General features: G+C 44.1%; 1 protein-coding gene across 1 annotated transcript in view; it reads left to right on the plus strand.

The window, feature by feature from the left end:
• The window catches only part of LANCL2 (LanC like glutathione S-transferase 2), a 36,929-nt gene that overhangs the window by 12,026 nt on the left and 2,705 nt on the right, over positions 1-22,198 (plus strand). Inside the window, exons 3-8 of the mRNA XM_053262657.1 lie at positions 4,081-4,288; positions 9,812-9,959; positions 11,130-11,276; positions 14,070-14,252; positions 17,129-17,305; positions 18,862-18,934. Coding sequence (XP_053118632.1) covers positions 4,081-4,288; positions 9,812-9,959; positions 11,130-11,276; positions 14,070-14,252; positions 17,129-17,305; positions 18,862-18,934 — 936 coding nt within the window. The remainder of the gene's footprint in view (positions 1-4,080; positions 4,289-9,811; positions 9,960-11,129; positions 11,277-14,069; positions 14,253-17,128; positions 17,306-18,861; positions 18,935-22,198) is intronic.

The following is a 22,198-nucleotide window of genomic DNA, read 5'->3' on the forward strand; positions in this document are numbered from 1 at the left end:
ACTCCAGTTCTCTACTTGTGGCAACTTGTAATCAGGATTTGTGACATGAACTTGGCTTAAGGCATGAATGATTCTGTATTGATTGATTGATTGATTGCATTTATATCCCGCTCTTCCTCCAAGGAGCCCAGAGCCCATACTTAAGTTTCTGCTCACAACAACCCTGTGAAGTAGGTTAGGCTGAGAGAGAAGTGACTGGCCCAGAGTCATCCAGCAAGTATGGCTGAATGGGAATTCAGAATAATGTTTGAGTTACATGATCCTCTAGTTCCTTTCAGCTTTTTTCCAAAGAAGAGTTAAATCTGAGAAAAGGTTTGTGCCCAATTTCCAAAACAGGAGATCATTATTTTCTCTCTCTAATGGTACTTGGAAGGATTCAGCATGTTCTAGACAGATGGTGCTGTAGGTGGAGAGGTGACAAAACAGTGACATTTGCAACATTTTTTAAAATCTAAAACTGGGAGCATCTTTGTGAAAGTTTTCTGGGGTGGAAGAAGCTTCATCTCACTTATAGTTTCTTTATAAAATAGAACTAAACAGAATTCTGATGCTGTGATTGACAGAATCCATTGCTAACTCTAGTGTGATAAAAGGAATCGGCCTGATGCTTAGAACAAGACAGATGGATAAATGGTATCGGTCCATGGAGGAGAGCTTGGGCTTTGTATAGGAATGCTCAAATAGAACACAAACATATAAAGGAGTTACTGGATTTTGTGTGTGTGATTTATATACATACATATATGCTTTTTTCTTCAAGGAGCTTGGGGTTAGCATGTAGATTAGGCTAGGAGAGAAGCCCTGTTCAGGTACATTGAAAAGCAGGGAAAACGTGCATACAGCATCCTTGAGAGGGTGCTTTGAAGTCCCCATCTCCATGATGATGTGCTCCGCAGCTCCCCTCCTACTCTCCACAGTTACAGCATTTGTCTGCAGATACATACTCTTTGATTGTGGACAGTGGGGTGTGGGGTGAAGCCTCTGAGCATGTCAGTGCAGCTCTTCTCATAATGCCTGCACAGAGCCAGGCAGGGTGTGGCTTGCTCAAAGCTTCTCAGCAAGCTTTGTATATGTGAGGGGTTTTGAGCCCATCTCATTGTAGTCCGCTGCAGCCTCCGGCTCTTGTTAGACAAGCTTCTAATTTAGCTTGAGTAAAAATGTTTCATAAGTACATTTCAAGAAATAAGGTACTTATTCAGCAAGATATATTATTTCTATGCACTGTGGGTTTTTTTTTTTTTAAACAACATTTTAATATATTGTTGTTATATGACAAAATAGGAAGCAGTTACTGTTGGATACATCTCCAAGGGGGAAGTAGCAGGATGGGTGGGTGATGCAAAGTTTGGATATAAATGTTCACCGTTCAGAATGTAATACAAAATGTTTGTCCTGATTCACTTAGCGTATTGGAACAAATGTGGCCAAGACACTCTAACAAGGCAGAAATATATTGTCCCCTAATGTGGCCAGTATAACAATTTATGTTCTTTAATTTCTCCAACCCAATGGATTTAGTAACTCACTTTACAGCCAACCGAGCAGCAAGTAACAATTCATCATGAGACTAAATTGGGGGCTGGATGTGTAGCTTCAATACTCCTGATCTCTGCCTATGCGGGCAGCCCCGGTTGACAGAGGCCAGCATGGGCTGGGTGCCCAGTTTGTTTTCCTGCCGTGAGCATGTAGGTGTCCTGGCACTTCCTTCTGTTGACAGTGCTGAGAACATGGGAAGTTTCCAACTGGATGGGCCCTAGAATTTTCAGCCTTTTGAGGTCTAGCCAAACTCTCTCTTTTTTTAAAATGGGTACACCTTTATTACAGAGGATTTCCATTTGCAGTATTCATGTGTGATTTGAGAGCCAATGGGCATCTCCTGAGAACCAAACTTATATCTGCAAAAGGTTATGGAAACAAACAAGAGCCAAGCAGTGTTTCTAATAATATAGCAAGTTTCAATTAAAAACAAAGCGGAACAGAACAACACATGCCTCTGTATGATAGAGAGGTACAATATATCCACCTGATCTATGCATGCATCTGTTGATGTGGCTTTTGGCAGATGGGTGAACCATAAATGATTAAAATGTGTTATGCATCTGCCTCTTTTCCTCTTTAAATTGCAGGCTGGTTCACACAAACACACACACATCTACTGCATTACGTGATGACTCGCAGCTGAATGCAGGCTCCATTAAAGAGCATTATGTTTAAGCAATGAAGGCTCTGTCTGTTGTAGTGTGCCCCCTGAAATGTTTCATTCGTACATGCAAGTTGCCACTTGCAGACATCAGATGCTGACTGTTTAGGCATGCAGTCCTCTTGTGCAACATCTTGCCTTGAGAGATTCAGTATACAAGTTGTACAACAGGAGAGGAAACATCAAAGACAACGCAGCTGGCAGTGTGCCAATGTGCTAACCTAATCTAAGAGATCAGCAAATCACCTTCTTGGAGGCATTTCAAGTATTTAAATAACGGTTAGGGTGGGGGGAATTCATTTCAAAAGATTTACGACACTTGATGCAGTTAATGAAGCACTTGGGAACTATTATTTATTAATCTTGCACACAACAATATCTTCTATGTAACCAAAATGTATGTACGTACTTATGCAGTGCAAATAATTGTGAGGGAGTAAAGCGGTGTGGCAGTTGTTTAATGTCATGCAGTGTGAGAAAAGAGGCGGCAAACTCCAAAAAGGTGCAGATTTTTATATATGGAATTTAATATGTAATTATATATCTGTAAGCCCAACATATTTAGGTGGGTTTCCTTCATCTGGGACACAATGAAAATAATGAATTCTAATAATGAATACCTACAGGTTTCTTCCAATAAAATAGATTCCCATGAGGCAACAGACTTTCCAGGGTAGTCTTGTGGGAATCCATGTTATTGGAAGACATTTGCTTTGTATCTCAGAAGAAGGCAAGTCATCAAAACACATTGTATTACATATCTCACACGCACACACCCCTTTTTGGAGCTCATATCCTCTTTGTTTGTTTTACTGGTCTGGGTGTCCCCCCACCCCAATGAAATTATCTTTGCTAATTTCATGCAGTGACACAAACAACAAAATAAATAATTATTAAAAATATATGGGATGGAAAAACAAAATAGTGTTGAGACGTCTGTTTGCACCTTCACTGTCATTGGCTCCACCTCCTCTTCATGGTCCATGCCTTCCCTTCATATACTCTCCTAGCTGCTTGAGAGTTGCTTCCCCAGGTGCTGTTCGATATGCTGTGGCAAGGTGGCCAGCCTGAGGCTCTCCAGTGGTGGTGGTTGGAATTACAACTCTCATCATCACCAGCTGGGGTTGATGGGAGTTGTAGTTCCAAGAACCACTAGAGAGCCCCTGCACTATGGTATGTATGTGAATACCAAAACTATATGAGAGAGGCTGATTATGTGGCCCTATCTTATCCAGTTGGCATTCTCCATCCCAAGACTTTTACCATCAAGGCTATAACGCTGTGCTCACTTACTTGAGAGTTGATCCCAATGAACTACTGTTTGTAGTCAGGACAACATAGTATTATTTGCATCCCCAAGAAAGATTTAATGACCAACAGTTTGCAACAGGTTGATCTTCAGCTGGTGGACCCAAAAGTGGATTGGGGAACAGAAGCACTATTTTCTTTTGCTCTGAGATTTATTTTAAAAGGAGAAATAGTTGAGGGCAGCGGAGGAGAAAAAGGAGAGAGAGATTGGGCATATATGGCTAAAAAAAATGAGGGAGTTCACTGCTGATTTAGATTATTTAGTGGCATCCATACTAATACTCTGCCAACACAAATATCCTTTTCTGCCCATTTTCTTTGAATTCCCCCCTCCCACCTATGCTGTATTTCTTATGGTTGCGTGCAGAGGTCCATCAACACTCAAGAATGGGTCTTCTGGCAGCTGTTGAAGCTTCAGCTGTTCGGAGGGGGCATGAAAAATGCCTTCTGCTCATTTACTGCTATGGATGCCAGTCATTCTATAATTGTTCATATTATCTTGATCTGATACTGAGGCAGCGAAGAAACGGAAGAAGCAGGTTATTGATTTCTCTCTCTTGTGATAATTCCAGGGATAGCCCTCTTGTACCTTCAGCTGTACCGGGTGACCGAGGAGCCAAGCCACCTACAGCGATCCCTTGATTACGTGAAGAGAATATTACGCAATTTGACTGGACGGAGGGTTACTTTTCTCTGTGGTGATGCTGGACCCTTAGCAGTGGGAGCAGTGGTGTATCACAAGCTGAAGAGTGACAGTGAATCCAAGGAGTGTGTGACAAAGTGAGTGTCTGGTATTGGTTGGGAGCAAATGCAATACCTAGACTCAGAGTCCTTTGGTGGTTGTCGTGGGTTTGGTAGCAGTGGCGTGTATGTTCTCTGTTGATACACCTTGAGAAGTCAGGAGAAGGACTTGCGGAGAGTTGAGTTCATGCATACATTTTCATAACTTGCCAGCAGTGTTTCCTCTAATGGGGTTTCCCAGATGTTGTTGACTACAACTCCCAGAATCCCCAGCTACAATGGCTTTTGTTTGGAGATTATGGGAGTTGTAGTCAACAACATCTCGGAATCCCAATTAGAGGGAATAATGCTTGCCAATTAGCAATAGCAACAGCAATAGCACTTACATTTATATACCGCTCTATAGCCGAAGCTCTCTAAGCGGTTTACAATGATTTAGCATATTGCCCCCAACATTCTGGGTACTCAGTGTATTAGTATATCAGTGATGGATTTAAATGCATTGAAAAGCCATAGCAGATGTGATACATCATAAACGGAGGTTTCACATCACCAACTGCGTAGTTTTCAGCAGAGGCAGCTCACTCAGTGTGAAGTGTATGATTGAGTCAGGTGATACTGAAGAAATACCAAGTGATGTATGTGTTTGTGAGAATCAAATATATCTCCCCACCCCCCATACTGAGGCTATTTTTACATCCACAAAAGCTAAGATTTTATTTCATCTAATGAAATCCAAGGGCCAATTTGCACAGTGGTTTTGATGGGGATGGATATTCATCTGCTGCTCATTATGGCCCCTCCCCTTTAAAAAAAGAATTTAAATGGTCTGTGCATCACTATTTCCAGTACAATTAAACCAAAGCTAGAAGAAATTGCACAGTATAAAACCGAATGCATCACAGCTGCCACTAAAAGCAGGCCATGCACAAGTTAGCCAGTCAGTCCAAATCAGATGAATTTTTAACCCCTTTAAAAAAGGCCAAAAGGAAAGAGGAACTTCTAACCCTTGGCTTGTCCCTGCCCCTCTGCAGCTCTGATGGGAATAACTGGAACATAGGAAGCTGCCTTATACTGAGACCATTGGTCCATCTAGCTCAGTATTGTATACACAGACAGGCAGCAGCTTCTCCAAGGTTGCAGGCAAGAGTCTCTCAGCCCTATTTTAGAGATGCCAGAGAGGAACCGTGAAACCTTCTGCATGCAAGCATGCAGGTGGTCTTCCCAGAGTGGCCCCATTCCCTAAGGGGAATATCTTACAGTGCTCATACATGTAGTCTGGAAATTCAAGTTCAAACCAGGGTGGACCCTGCTTAGCAAAGGGTACAATTCATCCTTGCTACCGCAAGATCAGCTCTGCAGCACCAGCACAGACAGTGTAGCAGCCATTTAGCCTGGGGGGGAAGGGTCTGATAAAGAGGTGCAAAAAGGCTCTTTGGAGGTGCTTGTTTTCTCCATGGTTTAATGCACAAGTACCAAAGTAAGAACTGCTCTGTGGATTTGCCCATACTTCATCTCAAAAAGCAGAAGAATAGACTCTCTGAAGTACACTAAGGCTACATTCCAAGGCACACTTGATGTTGAGTGAGTTCCACTGAATTGAGTGAGACTTGTGTCCGAGTGGACATGCATAGATTGCCTTGAACAAGCCTGTCTAGTCTAGTGCTCTATATCCAAGAGTGGCCAAAAATATTTATTTATTTTTTCTGGACACTACTGTTGCAGTCCAGTGAATCTATAATCTATTATATATTTTGATGAGTTAGTTTGTGGGCATGTTTGTGAGAAAGAAATTCATACTTCCCGATTACCTACAGATACCAAATTTTGCATAAACCATCATGCCACTGAAACTAGCTGAATGAGGGGGAAAGGTTGGTTGGTTTCAGAAGAAATTCTGAATATAAGCATCCGATTTTTAAAGCTCAATAATCAGATCAATAATTCAGAAATGACATCATGGCCAGTCTTTCTCAGATTCAAATTCACCTTTATTTATTTCATTTCATTTCTATACCGCCCTTCAAAAAATGGCTCGGGGCAGTTTACATTAAAAACACTAAAATCAATTAACTGTTAAATATATAGTTGTCATTTGGTAAAATGAAGAATTTTGAAGCTGACATCCTACAAAAGTTAAACTGTTCTTCTGCTTCCCTTTTGCAAGCACATTAGTACAACAAAATCTCTTATATAAAAAATTGTAAATATTTTGAAGAGTTTGTGCAAAATAGTCGCACTTCCCAATTTCCTACAGATACCAAACTTTGAATAAACAATCCTGCCATTTAAAATAGAGGAATTCACTACTTTTTACCTTAATAATAATGATGATGATGATGATTGGAGAAAGCTATACATAACTTTTTTTACACAACATTGTTTTACCTGGTCAATAACAAGCCGCCCCCACTAGTATTTTAATATTTATATGGGATTGATTATTCATTCATTTATTCGATTTCTATACCGCCCTTCCAAAAATGGCTCAGGGTGGTTTACACAGAGAAATAATAAATAAATAAGATGGATCCCTGTCCCCAAAGGGCTCACATACTAAAAAGAAACATAAAATAGACACCAGCAACTGGAGGTACTGTGCTGGAGGTGCATAGGGCAAGTTACTCTCCCCTGCTAAATAAAAGAGAATCACCACGTTAAAAGTTACCTCTTTGCCAAGTTAGCAGGGGTTAGTATTTTTTGCTTTTACCTTCTGAAGTTTTGTAAACTAATTGTTTTATCAGGATAATGGTATAGAAAACATGGTACTAGCTATATAAACTATCTCTCTAAACAGAGGTTCTACCTTTGGGGTTATAACCATTGATAATCCCATGTGTGTTTACAGGCAAACACCGTTATCCGTGGGGGTTCAGTTCTTCACTACAACTACAGATAATGGAACCACAGATAACGGAGCATTAAGTCAATAGGATTGTGGGGGTTAGATTCCCGGAGGCTTCAAAATTGTGGGGGGAAATGGCAAAACAGGCAGAAATAATGCAAAGTGCTACCATGCTTTGCAGGTCTGCAGTTGTCTCACAATGCGCCCCCTCCCCCAAACATCCAAAATTGCCATTTCCCCCCTATTTTTCATGGGGAGGGTTTTTAAAAAAGCAAATGAGCCACAAAATGTCTCCTTTTCCCAAAATGGTGGCCGGAAATGACCTTGGAGGTCATTTCCAGCCACCCCAAAACCACGGATACATGGAAACGAACACTTTCTACCCACCCTTTCAACCAACCCACCCACCCACCCCAGCATATGCTGAGATTGGGTGTCAATCACCCAACCTCGGATACGTGAAACTACAGCCGTTGGGTCCACAAATGGTTAGGTTTGCCTGTATTCAAAAGTAAGAGTCATTGAGTTCAATGGAACTTATTCTCTGGTCAGTGTGTTTAGGATTGCATTCAGATAGAGAGAAAAAGAGAAGCCCTGATTGCAGCTTACATTGCATTTCAAACTGAAAATTGTTTGAGGCTGGACATTAGTATATGCAGGGCTGTTGTAACTAGAAGAGGGCTCTGCGCTGGCTGATTTGCCCCAAGGCCTGCATCCTTCCTGAGTGTCTCTGTGGACACCCCCGAGTATATGAGACTTATGTTTTTGTCATGATTTGTGAAGCCTGACCTTAGTGGATCTTCTTCAGTTTGGGAGACAAATGGTTTGAGCCACACCAGCTGTAACAAAGGAGGGAAATGATGAATTGGCTGGTAGAGTGTATGCTTGTCCCTGGCACATCACTGGAAAAGGGCAGGAGCTGGATCGCATTAGCTTGCTGAAGGCATGGAGAGGCCAAGGGAATCACAAACACCTGCAAAGCACAGTGAGCCACTGCATCAAGTTTGCTTAGTCACCGATGAGTGGTTGAAATTTCCAGGTGAGCAGGTAGGGAAGCTTCACAAGGGAAGACGTAGCTTCCTTCTGCAGTGCTAGAGAGAAAGAACTCATTTGGTTGGGCATTTCTTCTCTTTGTCCTTTAATATTTATGTCCTAGGAAATGATGATAATTGGATCCAGAGGCCTGGGAGATGCCTTGTCATCTCTCTCCCACTCTGGAGCTGACACCAAAGCGTGACACGTTTTCTGTTTGCAATTCTGCACTGTGGTCCAACCTGTTAGCATTCTGTCAGCATCCCTGGCCATGCCCGATGTTGCCGATTAGCTTTTGAGGACCCTACTCTGCCTCTAGCCATTGCGGTGCAGTTTATATTTAGAAGTTTAATCAATCTCCTCCTAATCCACGATCCCTGCAAGAGTAATCTCTGCCACAGCTTTTGATATGAATATTTCCATTTGAAGTGGAATTCAGGAGGAAGATGCTTTTAGCTTTGGATGCAGCTGGACTGTGTTGTGGAGTGGAAGCAAAGAATAATATAAGATTACGGCTAGGATTCTACACATGCTTAATTGGAAATAAATTCCATTGGAATCAATTGGGCTGCCTTCCAAAGTAAGTGGCTGCCATCCAGAAATCAGCATGGGGGTACATCTGCAAGTGCGGCTGAATACCTCTTTCTTCCTGAACAGTCCCTTCCTGAACCCTTCCCAGGAAGTGCTTTATAATTTGACGCACAGGGGACTTGGAGCAGCTTCTGTTAGAGAGAGAAAGCCCCTTGACTAATTGGTTCACACATACATGTTCATCAGTTGGTTTTGGTACACTTGATAACCCAATGTGTGAATTGATTCCATTGAACAGTGTTATGTGTGTGAAGTGATATACTAATTCATAACCAGTGTAGTGCAGTAATTAAGAGTGCCATACTACGACTAGGGCGACCTGTGTTCAAATCCCTGCTCAGCCACAAAGCGCTGGTGCACGATCATGCTCTCTTCTCGTGCTCTCTGTGCCTAACCTACTTCAGTGAGAGTCGAAAGGCAGGGAGAACCACAGGAGTCCTGAGCACCTTGGCAGAAGAGTGGTAAACATGCAGTACATTAACAGTTCCGTTAGATAGTTTGGAAGTAACCTGTGTCAGCTGCTCTGTGTAAGAATTGACCAGATACAACCGGGAGCAACAAAGAAGCAGGCATAATGTTGGGCTGGAGGCTGATATGGCTTCTGGAAGCTTGTAGCGATGCTGTTTTTATCTGGCACTGACTGAGCTAAGCCATTCAGACTCTCTGCTCTCTTTTCTGGGAAAAATATGGTGCATATCTTTAGGAAGAATTGTTTGGGCTCCTTTTCAAATTATTAAGAAAATATTTGCTTTTGGGGAGGAGAACACACAAGCATTTGATCTAGATGTATTTCTCGGGCATTCAAATCAATGAGTTGGATAGTTTTTAGGAAAGCCTAAGCCACTTTGGATCAATCAGACTTGTAAATAAGTTCCCAGATGTTACTAGCCCCCTTTTCTTAAATTAGTATGTTAGTCATTTTTGTAGCAGACATGTGTTGTCTGAAAGACAGAAAGCAGGCTCTTTTGCAACTAAAAAATGCTTCTCTGCCTAGTCCTGGAGGTGATTCTAACTTGTCAGTGGCAACCAGGCCAATGGCTATTTACAAGGTTGAAAACTTGATATGAAAACTTGCCAATTCTGTTTTATCCCAGACTTTTGCAACTCCAGAAAACAGTCGTCAGCACAGACTCCGAGCTTCCAGATGAGCTGCTCTATGGAAGAGCCGGTTACCTGTATGCCTTGCTTTATTTGAATACTGAAATTGGTCCTAACACTGTTCCGCAGTCTATTATCAAAGAGGTAAAAGTAGCCATATTTGGGGATTGGTTTTTTTTTTGTTTTGTAAGCCCTGCTTCCCTGAGTGCTAGGAAGTCCCACAGACCAGCTTTGTTCAGAATCTGTTCCCTTGTGAGAAAGGAGCACTAGAGGCTTGCCTTTTGTAATAACTCCACATCTTAAACCTTTATTCCTTTTCTGATATTTTCCATTGGAACCTTTGAAAGTCAGCACTTTCCTCTTAGCGCTATATCCATGCTAGTGTTTGCCCAGCACCCACAGCACAAAATCCTGCCCCAAAGGAAGGGATGAGGAGAGATCACTGTGTGACACTGGAGATAAATTGTTCTCCAGTTTTATGCTTTCAAGAGAAAAATGAGGTGGGAGATTTTTTTTTAATGCTGGAGTGGGAGAACATACCACCTTTGGAGAGTTAACAAATAATATGAAATGCCGAGACATTGCTGCATGCAAAGGGAGGGGATGTTGAGAGGGATGGGGGATAGCCCTGCTGGGATTCATGCTGCTTAAGTTCTGCTGGGAAAAGTGGGCTAGAAATCAGTTAAACAGATGATAAATAATGGGCAGCACCCAGACTAGTTGGGCATAACTAAGCACCACTGAAATCACTGATCTAAATTAGTAAATAGCTAACTTTTAATTTCAGTGGGACTTTGTCTGGATGCTGTCCAACAAATTGATCACATTTTCAAAAAGGCTACATATATACTCCTGCATTTTACTGGTAGATTAGAGAAGTGCTTAGCCTCTGAAGAAGTAATAAATTGTGCTTTAGAAGTCTACAGAATGGTACAGAGACTAGGGGTGTGTATGAACCAGTTAGGTTCATACACACCCCTTTTATGGGCTTCTGAACAGGTTCGAACACGGCGAGATTTGGAGGCTCGAAGGTGGGGGAGGGTGCACTTGCCCCTCCCTCCACTCCTCCCCCCCTCCCCCCCGGCAGTCCATTTGTAAAGACTCTGTCAGGGTGGCAGCATACCTCCCTGCCGCCCAGTGCTCTCCATGGCCAGAAGTGTCAGGTGTGCATGGACATGCTGGGCATGTCGCACTCGCGTCCAATGTGCACATGAGTGAGTGCATCCCTAACGGAGACAGGAATTGTTGTCACTCAGTGCTAGTGATGTCACTGGTGGTGGCCAATTTGGGTGGTTCTCTCTGTTTTTGCATTAGGTCGTGGATTCCATCATTGAGTCGGGTAAAAACTTCTCCAGAGAAGAGCGCAAGACTGAACGCTGCCCATTATTGTATCAGTGGCACCGGAAGCAATATGTTGGTGCAGCCCATGGTGTGTCTGGGATCTACTACATGCTAATGCAGGTAATGTTCCATTATGTATGTATGTTCATCTAATCTTCTCTTTATGGCTTTAACCTGTAGCTCAGTGGGAGGGACCTGAATCAAAATGTCCCCCCCCTCCATTTTTGCCCCCTCATTTGTGGATGGCAAAAATGGGGGTGAATTTCAGGAGGCTTACCTGTGGCAGTGGCAGCATTCTTCCCAGCGGTCACCTTTTTATTTTCCAGAGATCCCCTGGGAAAGATACTACATAATCACCGAACATCATTCCTTGGGGACTTCTGGGAAATAAACATAGTGGCTACCCCCACACCCAAAAGGGCAATGCTGCAGCAAAATTGGTGGCGGTGGCAAAATAAGTTTGGGGGAGGGGTTGCCCTGCTCCTGCCATTTTAGCCCAAAGTTCTCCATTGATAGAGAACTTTCAGCTCAGCCTGAATGAGGCCTGTCTTTTAGGAACTGGTGGCAATTGGATGTTTCTGTTTAACCTCTGTTTAACACTAATGCAACATCTTCATCTTTGCTTTCTGAATACAACCTGGCATCGCAGGTTTGCCTTCTGAGGGAACTGCCCATGTCCCAAGCATTCCCCAAATTACTTTTTACCCCTTTATGCTTCTGTAGGTGATTATCAGGGCAGTGTGCATTCTGTGATTCCAAGGAAGCACAGAAAGAAGACCTCACAGACTTTGACACTGGATGCAGAATCCTGAGAAACTTGGCTTTTGCATTTTTAAAAGCAAGTTTCTAGCCCTCATGGATGTGGAAATACGCTTGGAAGAAAGTGAAGAGTGCCAGCTGAAATTTCAGAAGCTGGGGGGATGTCTGAATAAAGTGGTTGTGCTTCAATGCCAGGCATAAATCCTTGCCTGTCCCTGCACTTTGCAAAAACAAAATGAATTAAACAAAACACGTAAATTTGCATAGTTTATACAGGTAATAGAATTCCACATGTCCTGGCAGGGAATCTGAATTCTATCATTGATAGAGTTTTAATTTTTGGTTTTTTAGTGCAGAATATTAAAGCCTTGATGATGCCTCTACAGCTTTACCCCTACATAAGAACAGCCCTGCTGGATCAGGTCCAAGGCCTATCTTGTCTAGCATCCTATTTCCCAGTGGCCCACCAGATGCCTCTAAGAAGCCCATTGGCAAGAGGTGAAGGCATGTCCTCTCTCCTGCTGTTGCTTCCCTGCATCTGGTATCTAAAGGCATCTTGCCTCCGAGGCTAGAGGTGGCCTGTAGCCCTCAAACTAGTAGCCACTGATAGACCTGTCCTTCTCATGCCACAGAATCCAGCTGAACTGCTCCTCAGTGAACCCTTCTCTTCCTGTCTGTATTATATAGTACAGCTGGCTAATGGCCAAACTGGATGTGACATTAAATATTTCATCATTCATTTGTAGGAAGAGGTTCCTTTTAAAATAGCAGCCACAAGGCTCCCGATTTTAATCAGAAGCATGACAGAATAGAGAGTGTTTAACTCTTCAATTCCCCCCTCCCCCTGTGGATATTGAAAGGTTCCGTTGCTAGAAATTATTCAAGAATGGAACTGTGTTTTTTTGGTGGGAAAATGGCATGGAATTACAGGGTTAAAAACCCTCTGCTCTCATGCCATGGCCCTGATTTGGTGGGTGGGGTGGCACCAGTGATGATGTGCTCAATGTCAGATCTACTTTGACCTTGACTGAAACTCTGCAGATGTGAAGTGGGCTCCTTACAAGCCAGTGTTTCACATGTCTCCTTATACTAGGATAACTGTGGATTTCGAGCATTCCAGTCATGCCATACTGAGAAAACTGTAGGGCTATCTGAGCTGATCAGTCGGTGTGGGACTCTGAGATTTCTTCTTTGGATAGGGGAGCTGGTCTTGTGGTAGCAAGCATGACTTGTCCCCTCTGCTAAGCAGGGTCTGCCCTGGTTGCATCTGAATGGGAGACTTGATGTGTGAGCACTGGAAGATATTCCCTTCAGGGGATGGAGCCACTCTGGGAAGAGCAGAAGGTTCCCAGTTCCCTCCCTGGCATCTCCAAGATAGGGCTGAGAGAGATTCCTGCCTGCAACCTTGGAGAAGCTGCTGCCAGTCTGTGAAGACAATACTGAGCTAGATAGACCAATGGTCTGACTCAGTATATGGCAGCTTCCTATGCTCCTTTGTGCTTAACTCAATGAGAGGGAAGGGGCGTGCATCTCCATTTACAGTGGGCTTTATTTCTGTGGGCTTGTACACATCTTGGACTTGGATTTTATTCTGAGCTGGCATTCTCTTTCCCCACATTATGCTAGAGAAACATTTGATTCTTCGAGCTGCTTCACAGGTTACAAGGAACCTCGGTGATGTGCACATGATGTATGCTTATTGTGTTGCATGTTCAGTGTGGCCACTTGTGCATCTCCCTGTTGTTAAATGTGGAAGTTCCAAATGAGTGGGAAAGCGCCAGCATCTCTTTGCAAGGGAGATCTGCAAATCAACTTTGCCTGTTACACTAGAAATGTGAAAAAAGAATGCAGGAGTGAACTGCATCCACTCTTGGCACTTCCTTGGCATGTGCAAAGTCGTCCTCTAGACAAACTCCAGCAGCCAAGGGGCAACATCTATTTTGCAGTTAAGAATGCTCTGGCTGGCTTGTGACACAGTTAAGCAAGGATCACTGAAGGCAAATGTCAATCAATCAGTTTCCATCAACCAAAATGTAAAATCTTCAGAAGTTATTTTCCAAATGAATTTGAACGTGGGTTCATAAAAACATGTAGACCTCGCCATTTATTTTTATGACAGCAGATATCTTACTCTTGTCACTGTCTTGTTTCTAGCCAGCATCCAATGTGGATCAGGAGACTTTGACCGAGCTGGTAAAGCCCAGCATTGACTATGTACGCCATAAAAAATTCCGCTCTGGGAATTACCCGTCATCTCTGAGCAATGAAACGGATAGGCTGGTGCATTGGTGCCATGGTGCCCCAGGAGTCATCCATATGCTCATGCAAGCATACAAGGTAGGTTCTTGTCTGGCACAAAACTATGGCAACAGAACTTGGGACACGCATCAACATAACTCTTTTATAAAGACCTCTTGATTATGCAAAAAATAAAATACCATCCACCAGATGTTAGAAATTAAAACAAAACTGGTTTCAGTGTTAATACAGCATCCTCAGTTGCTTACACAAGCCAAATATCTCAGCAGCGCTTAAATTCCTAGCACTGCTGAGATATTTGGTTTGTGTAAGTAACTGAGGATGGTGTATTAACACTGAAACTGGTTTTGATTTAGCTTGTAACATCTGGTGAGTGGTATTTTATCTTTTGCATAATAAAGAGGTCTTGATGGAAGAATTGTTCAGAGTTAATATGTGCTTAGCATTGCCAGCTTATCAAAGTAAGTATACTTTAGAATGGAAGTTAAAGATTTCTCTCAAAAGTCTGTAGGCTGCCCCAGAATGTGGATGGATGTTGTCCATCTCAAGATCTAGTGAGAAAGCACACTTTTTTCTCTACTGCATATTAAAAGAATTCTCAGTAGTAGTATGGAAGGAAAAGCTGGTTCCATGCAGTGTTCCCTCTAACGGATTCCCAGATGTTGTGGACTACAACTCCCATAATCCTCCCCAGCCAAAGGCCTTTGTAACTGGGGATACTGGGAGTTGTACTGAACATCATCTGGGAATCTTTGTTAGAGGGAACACTGGTTCCATGGTGGGTTTTTTTGTTTTTTTTAACATCAGCAGCCCCTTCCCTATGCCATGTGTCAAATTGCTTTTAAGAGTGAGGCAAGTTTCAAAAACAATTTGTGAGATGGGCTGGGAATCAGTCATTTCAAGGGGGGAAGCTGGACCTATAACTGGGCTTGCACCAGCCTCACCTGCCTCAGCCTAAGTCGCTCTTAAGATTCTGGCCACTATTTCTTGTTTATTCTATGCAAAGTGCTTTATGGAATATAAGCAAAAGGTAGGCCTATGTCCTGAAGAGCTTACAATCTACTTTTAGGCCAGGTCTGCTCAACCTAGGCCCCCAAGCTGTTTTTGGACTACCACAATCCCCAGCCACAGTGGCCAATAGCCAGGGATTATGGGAGTTGTAGGCCAACAGGAGGGCCCAGGTTCAACAGCCCTTCTTTAAGCAGTAGTGGAGGAAAGCAGCAGGGAAATGACCTTTGAATCAGCCCCTGGCTCAAATCTCCACATGGGTGACTTTAGATGAACGGTTGTCCATCCAGCCTCAGCTTGCGCACATCGGTTGTATAAAGATGACCATACTGGCCTCCCTTAGAGTTTTGGTAAGGATTATTGAGATAATGACCGGGTTCTGATGTAGTGCTAAATCGTGGTTTAGAATTACTAGCATGCGCCTCAGACTTGCTCCCACCTCCTTTCCCTTCACATGGGAGGGGAGAAAACGTGTCGTTTTTGTTAATGATTTAAGGCCACCTGGGATCGTGAAGCCAACAAATTCCAGCTTGCTCTAACCACAGGGGCTGGTTTGGGCAATACTCTTCATCCAGCCCACTGAATCACATGGGGAGGACGGTGTGTGCATGCATCTCCCCACACCGGCACTGCCCCACTGCTGCATAATTCCATGGTGGGGGAGCAGAATAGCTAAAAGCACTTTTCACTGTGCAGAGTAACTACTGGTAGTATTTAAGTTATGTGCTGTGGGGTGGCATGGACCTACCCTCTCCCACAGGATTCTGTGATGGGAGGACATGCTTGTCCATGTGCCTCATTGCACAGGCTGGCTGAGTGGTATTGTCCGACCCAGCTTATTTTGTGAGCAAGCCAGGATATTAGTTGCTGGTTTGTAGGGATGTGCACGGACCTGTTCAGAGGGCCTGTTCAGAGGTGGGGGGTGGGACAACTTTAAGGGCAGGGGAGGGTGCACTTCCCCTCCCTCCACTAGGAGCGCGTGCCGACATGTAAGCAGGTGCACCCGGCACTTCCGTCCAAAGAGGGGACGGGGCGGCAGGGAGGTATGCTGCTGCCCCAATGGGGGGGAAGAGGAGGGAGGGGTAAGGAGGGAGGGGTAAAGAGCGGTAAGGAGGGGTTAAGAGCGGTAAGAGGGGTAAGGAGGGAGGGGTAAAGAGCCCCTGGTGGCGCAGTGGTAAAACTGCCGCCCTGTAACCAGAAGGTTACAAGTTCGATCCTGACCAGGGGCTCAAGGTTGACTCAGCCTTCCATCCTTCCGAGGTCGGTAAAATGAGTACCCAGAATGTTGGGGGCAATATGCTACATCATTGTAAACCGCTTAGAGAGCTCTGGCTATAGAGCGGTATATAAATGTAAGTGCTATTGCTATTGCTATTGCTAAGTGCACCCTCCCCTGCCCTTAAAGTTGTCCCACCCCTGCCGGTTCCGTGCACATCCCTACTGGTTTGATAACCTCGCTTGTTCACAAGCTGTGATTAGAAAAACCTGGGATCTCCGGGGTCTATTACTCAACACAGTTTGGCTTGTTTTAAACCAGGAATAGAAGTTCTGAATTTCCTCCACTTATGTGCAAAGGGGAGCAGGGAGCATGTGAGACGGAGGCTTCTGCTAGTAAGACTAAACCATGATTTAATCACAGGGTAGCATTATGTCTGAAACTAGCCAATGTTTGTGAACCCTGGATATGTGATACAGGCCCTGATCCAACCTGAACTGCATGTGACCACTGGATGGCAATACATCTTTGCATGTGCAGCAAAGATGCCTCCGCCAGTTCAGTAAACCTTGAATGAGCCATCCCCGTGTGGATCAGGGTGTGCATCAGTGAAGCAAGTGGGAGGCTCTTTGTGCACAAGCATCTTTCTTTAGACTGGGGCCGGTGGTCCGGTGGTGGTTATTGGTAGATCATTGCTGTGGCTAAGTGTAAGTGTGTGTGCATTCCACAGATTTTCAAAGAAGATAAATATTTGAAGGATGTCATGGACTGCAGTGATGTCATTTGGCAGAGAGGACTACTGAGAAAAGGTTACGGAATTTGCCATGGGACTGCTGGCAATGGCTACTCCTTCTTATCCCTCTATCACCTAACTCAGGATAAAAAGTACCTCTACCGCGCTTGCAAGGTATCTTTTATCGATTGATTGTATATAACATCAAACTATCCTTATTCTGCTTTTATGTCTGTTCTTGGCCATTATTCCTGAAGGCTGACTCAAGGTTGGAGGGGACCCTGGGGCAGGGTTTGAGGGTGAGTGCCACATTGCCAGCCTGCCTTCATCAGTTAGTCCCTGCTTGTTTGGAGCTGAGCACTTGCTCGGTCCCCAGCCACACCAGTCACACCCTTTGCCCAGGCATCAGAAGCCCGCTAACGCAGGGCATGGCCAGCATTGGGACACGGATGCACTGCCCATCACGATCTTGGAAACTCTATTAAATTCTATATAAAGAATCAAATGGACCAGTCCCTGCCAGAATGGTTTACAGTCTAAAAAGAGCAAGTAAAGGGGAGGGGAAGAGGAAGCGAAGGACATGCACCGTGTTCTGCTACGTTCACTTTACATGAAATGGTGTGGCGGATCTTGCTTCTATGGCCAAGAACACGGCTGCTCTGCCCCAGTGGTTCCTTTAAATGCCAAGATCCCACCATGGCATCGGGACTTCATGAGTGTTAAGTGAAAGCAGTAGTTGGCGAACTGGGCTTATAGGGAACTGGAACATTGAATGTGTATCTGTGGAAACCTTTGTCAGTACAATGGTTAACGTGAAGCTGCCCATTGCTCTGGAATTCCAGATCCTACATACATAACGATAGAATGAAGGTGGAAAGTGCATCAGGTGCCCCTGAGCACATACTAGCAGTTGTTGAACCTGAAGTTAGTCCAAGCAGGCAGATGGAGAAGGCTTCTCCCTCTCATTCCGACAGCAGCCAGGTGGAAAGGCCATTAAGGGAATCTGCTCTGTACTGTTGCCCACTGATTTGCTCACCACTGCCCTCTAGTGTATATCACTCGTGGGCCCCTTTAAGAGAAATGGAGCACTTTAAAGGTCCACTGCCATCTTGAAAGAGATGCATGGAGTGTTGGGAAGTGTACTTCAGAGGAAGCTGCCTTATACCAAGTCAGACCATTGGTCCATCTAGCTTAGTACTATCTACACAGAGACTGGCAGCGGCTTCTCCAAGGTTGCAGGCAGGAGTCTCTCTCATCCCTCTTTTGGAGATGCTGCCAGGAAGGGAACTTGGAACCTTCTGCATGCAAGCATGCAGATGCTCTTCCCAGAGTGACTCTATCCCCTAAGAGGTTATCTTACAGTGCTCATACATGTAGTCTCCCATTCAAATGCAAACAGGGTGGACCCTGCTTAGCAAAGGGGACAATTCAGGCTTGCTGCCACAAGACCAGCTCTCCTCCCATTCTTGTTTTATTGAGTCTTGTGACTCAAGACAATGTCTTTATGCAAACTTTAATCAGTGTAGAATGGATTTTCGTTAATCTGCCTTCCAGTTTCCTAAAACCTAATCACAATCCTAGGGCTGAAGCCAGGCATCTTAAGCTAGACAAATGACTGCAATTTGTTCCTTTAATTCAGTATTTTGTATCTGTTGGATGTATGCATTTATTTATATTGGTTGTCAGGATATTTGTTCTTTTTTCCTCTTTATTTGCTGCATTTCTCCCAGTTTGCAGAGTGGTGTCTAGAGTATGGGGCGCATGGGTGTCGCATCCCTGACCGACCCTACTCACTTTTTGAAGGTAAGACTTTTTAAAAAATAGTTTGGATTCTATATTACAGAGTTGTGTGACTTAAATGAGTTGCGCTTAAACTTATCAAGCTTCTGTTAATGAAATATGGGTGAACTGGGCCTTTGTTTTGTGCCTTTTATTTACTTAGGGGGGTTATATCCCACCTCCTGACCGAATTATCTTCAAAGTGATATAGAATGGACTTTAGTAATGATAACTTGAAAAAACAAAACACCACACATACTCCCATGCTCAACTTGGCAGTCTTTAGCCCTCTGGCTGATGGCAGAGGCCAGTGGGAGTTTGCCTTTGCTGCTATCATCCTTGGGCAACTGATGGCTGGAGTAGAGAGCTCTTTTCTGGCAGGGAGGGGGGAAGCAGGCTCCCTGCAGATAGGATCCTCCCTGCAGCCTGTCTCCAATGAACAGAGATAGACTGGCCACCCCTTTGTCATAATTGGGCGCTAAGGGATAATGGAGCGGGGACAGTGTTCTCTCTAACAGAGATTCCCAGATGTTATTGACTACAACTCCCAGAATCCCCAGCTGCAAAGGCTTTTGCTTGGAACAAGTGCCCCTGGGCTGGAGGTGTCCAGGAGCCACCAAGGCACCCCTTTGAACACCCAGGAAGCCCCCTTACTCCATCCACTTTCCTCCCCACTGCGTTTCCCATCACTCCCTATTGCCAAGGCCATGACCCTTCCTACTGCATCAGCACACTCACACAGGGGGTGTGACTGGCGTTGGGTACGAACACATGGCCTGTCTCCAGCCAGCTAAGCACTTTGGGGAAATGGTGATGCAGGAGGAAGGGGTGTGGCCAATGCGGGGTAGGGCGCCTAACCTCGGCAGTCTGTCCCAGGGCCACTAGCAACCTTGCTACACTCCTGTTCTTCCTCAAAGACTGGATGCAACCCCCAATGGTCCACTCTGGCTGACGGTGGATGCCAGAGCTGGTTCTCCTTGCTTCTGCTGAGTTCCACTTTAAATCAAACTCTAAAAAGACTGGCCATTGAAATTTCAGTGTGCTCACTTTTTCTTCTGCACCACATAATACCCATTTTTTTACTCCACTGTATTATTCTCCATTTTGAACTTCTGCACCACCTACCCCACAGTTTACCTCCCTGTTCCATTTTGACATTTACCTCGGCACTCATCTCTGCACCAAGAAATTGAAGAGGTATGGCTTAAATAATAGTAAATAGAAATAGTAATAATAATAAATAGAATAGTCACTACACATCATTTAATCACACATTCACAAGAGTGATGTATAGGTAGCGATTTGCCACTTTCTATATTCGCTTCATCCACCAGCAGCAAGGTGGATGGACTCGATTACAACAGTAATGAAGGCACCACTGAGAGACCTTAAAGGCCAAGTTGAAGACAGGTCATCCTGGAGAGAATCTATCTAGGTGGTTGCTAAGAGTCGACACTGACTTGACAGCACTCACTCACTCAATCAATATTAACTTCAACCTTCCAGTCATCACATTTTAAGGCCCTTTGCCCTGACTGTGGGACATTTCCAGAGGCTTTTTTCCATCACAAAGTGATCTTTGGTTAGTTACCTCATGCTGGAGATCCATGTGGAATTAGCTAAAAGTGTGTCTTGTTGCTGACCACTGCCTGTTTGGGAAGGCTTATTGCAAAGTATAGCATTGTACCAGATGTTGGAAGATGGGAGCAAACAGTGCCTGCCAGCCCTGAGGTTGTGCTGGGCAGGATCTCTTGGGAGATCTTAGGATGAGGTCAGGCTTTGTTTTTGTTTTTTTAATCCTGATGCAGAGAGGATAATGCTTAAATATGGGTTTACTTTGGGCACAATCCAGCAAAAGCTATTAACTAATTAATAGTAGATAATTAATAGGACTTAAGAAGTCACAACAAAGTCCCACTCCTTTGCTTCAGTGAAATTGGCAGCCCAATCCAATGCATGTTTACTCTGAAGTAAGCCCAATTGAGCTAAATAGGAATAAGTCCCATTAAATTTAGCAGAGCATAATACCTTTTAGTCATAACTATTTTTTTCCTGGACCGTGTGAGCTGGAAGGTCTGATTTATTTGATGTTGTCATGTCTTGGACCGTAGAATTTGGGAGTAAGGTTATACAATTCAGTGATGTGTGTTTAACTTTTCTAACAGAAATCCTGGTTTGTAAACTCAAAATAAAAAGACCATTGATTGGCCACACTGAAAGAGAAAATGGCTCTTTTGCCATCTGTCGTTAATATGTGGAACTGCAGAATGATTTAAGAGTATCCACAGTGATGCTAAATCAGGGTTCCTTAACCTTGGGTCACTGAATGATGTTGGACTACAGCTCCCATCATCCCTGGCCACTATCCCCAGGCCATGGCTGGGGATAGCGGGAGTTGTAGTCCAACAAAATCTGGGGACCCAAGGTTAAGAAACCCTGTGCTAAATGAGTCGCATGTTATCTCAAATCCATATTTTCTTTCATGGAAATCTTCTCTGTGGAGCAAAATTGTATTGTCAAGTGCTACGTTTCACCATACTACACTCTTCTTCTCGAAGCAGGGTCATGCTTTTGTGTGAGCACCTCATTTCCATACTTGGCTGCGTTAGGGTGATTTTTATTCTTAACTTTGTTATGCTGCCGCCGTACACAAAAGCTCGCAGAACTTTACAAATGCAAGGGGTATGCAGCCTTCCCTACTCACACAGACCATCTAAATAATGGCTAGTCTTTAGAGTGTTGGGTTTAGATATGGGAGGACTAATTTTCAAATCCCTATTTGGCCATAACATCCTCGAGCCGGTGCCATCTTTCAGCCTGTCGGAACTGTGGCCTGGAACTGGGAAGCTGAGCTTCTGGGTCTGGGACCTAATCCAGGAAGTTACGATACTCTGGTCTCAGAGCTAATTTCAGATGCAGAAGGAAATGGGAATGGCTAACAGGCAGTATATGAAGCCCCTGGATAGACTGGTCCTTGTATAAATGTTAGGTGTCTTTGCCTGGACAGCATGTCTCAATCATGTATTCATTTTTGTTGAGAGGTATGTCCTGCTTTTCAGGATCCAAGTCCTCAGAAGCCAGCAAACACAATTAATTAATAAAATACAGAAAAAACCAACAGTCATAAAACTGGACAGCAGCCAGATAGAATTCTCAACTAAGAACAGTCAGGAGACAGGAGCCTTCACAGTACATTTTAGAGCAGCAAGGGTGGTGACCTGACAGATTTCCCCTGGGGAGGAGTTCCAGAGGTGTAGCCTCGCTGCTAGGAAAGCCCTGTCCCTGGTA

This window comes from Hemicordylus capensis, chromosome 6, assembly GCF_027244095.1.
Source record: "Hemicordylus capensis ecotype Gifberg chromosome 6, rHemCap1.1.pri, whole genome shotgun sequence".
Taxonomy (NCBI): domain Eukaryota; kingdom Metazoa; phylum Chordata; class Lepidosauria; order Squamata; family Cordylidae; genus Hemicordylus; species Hemicordylus capensis.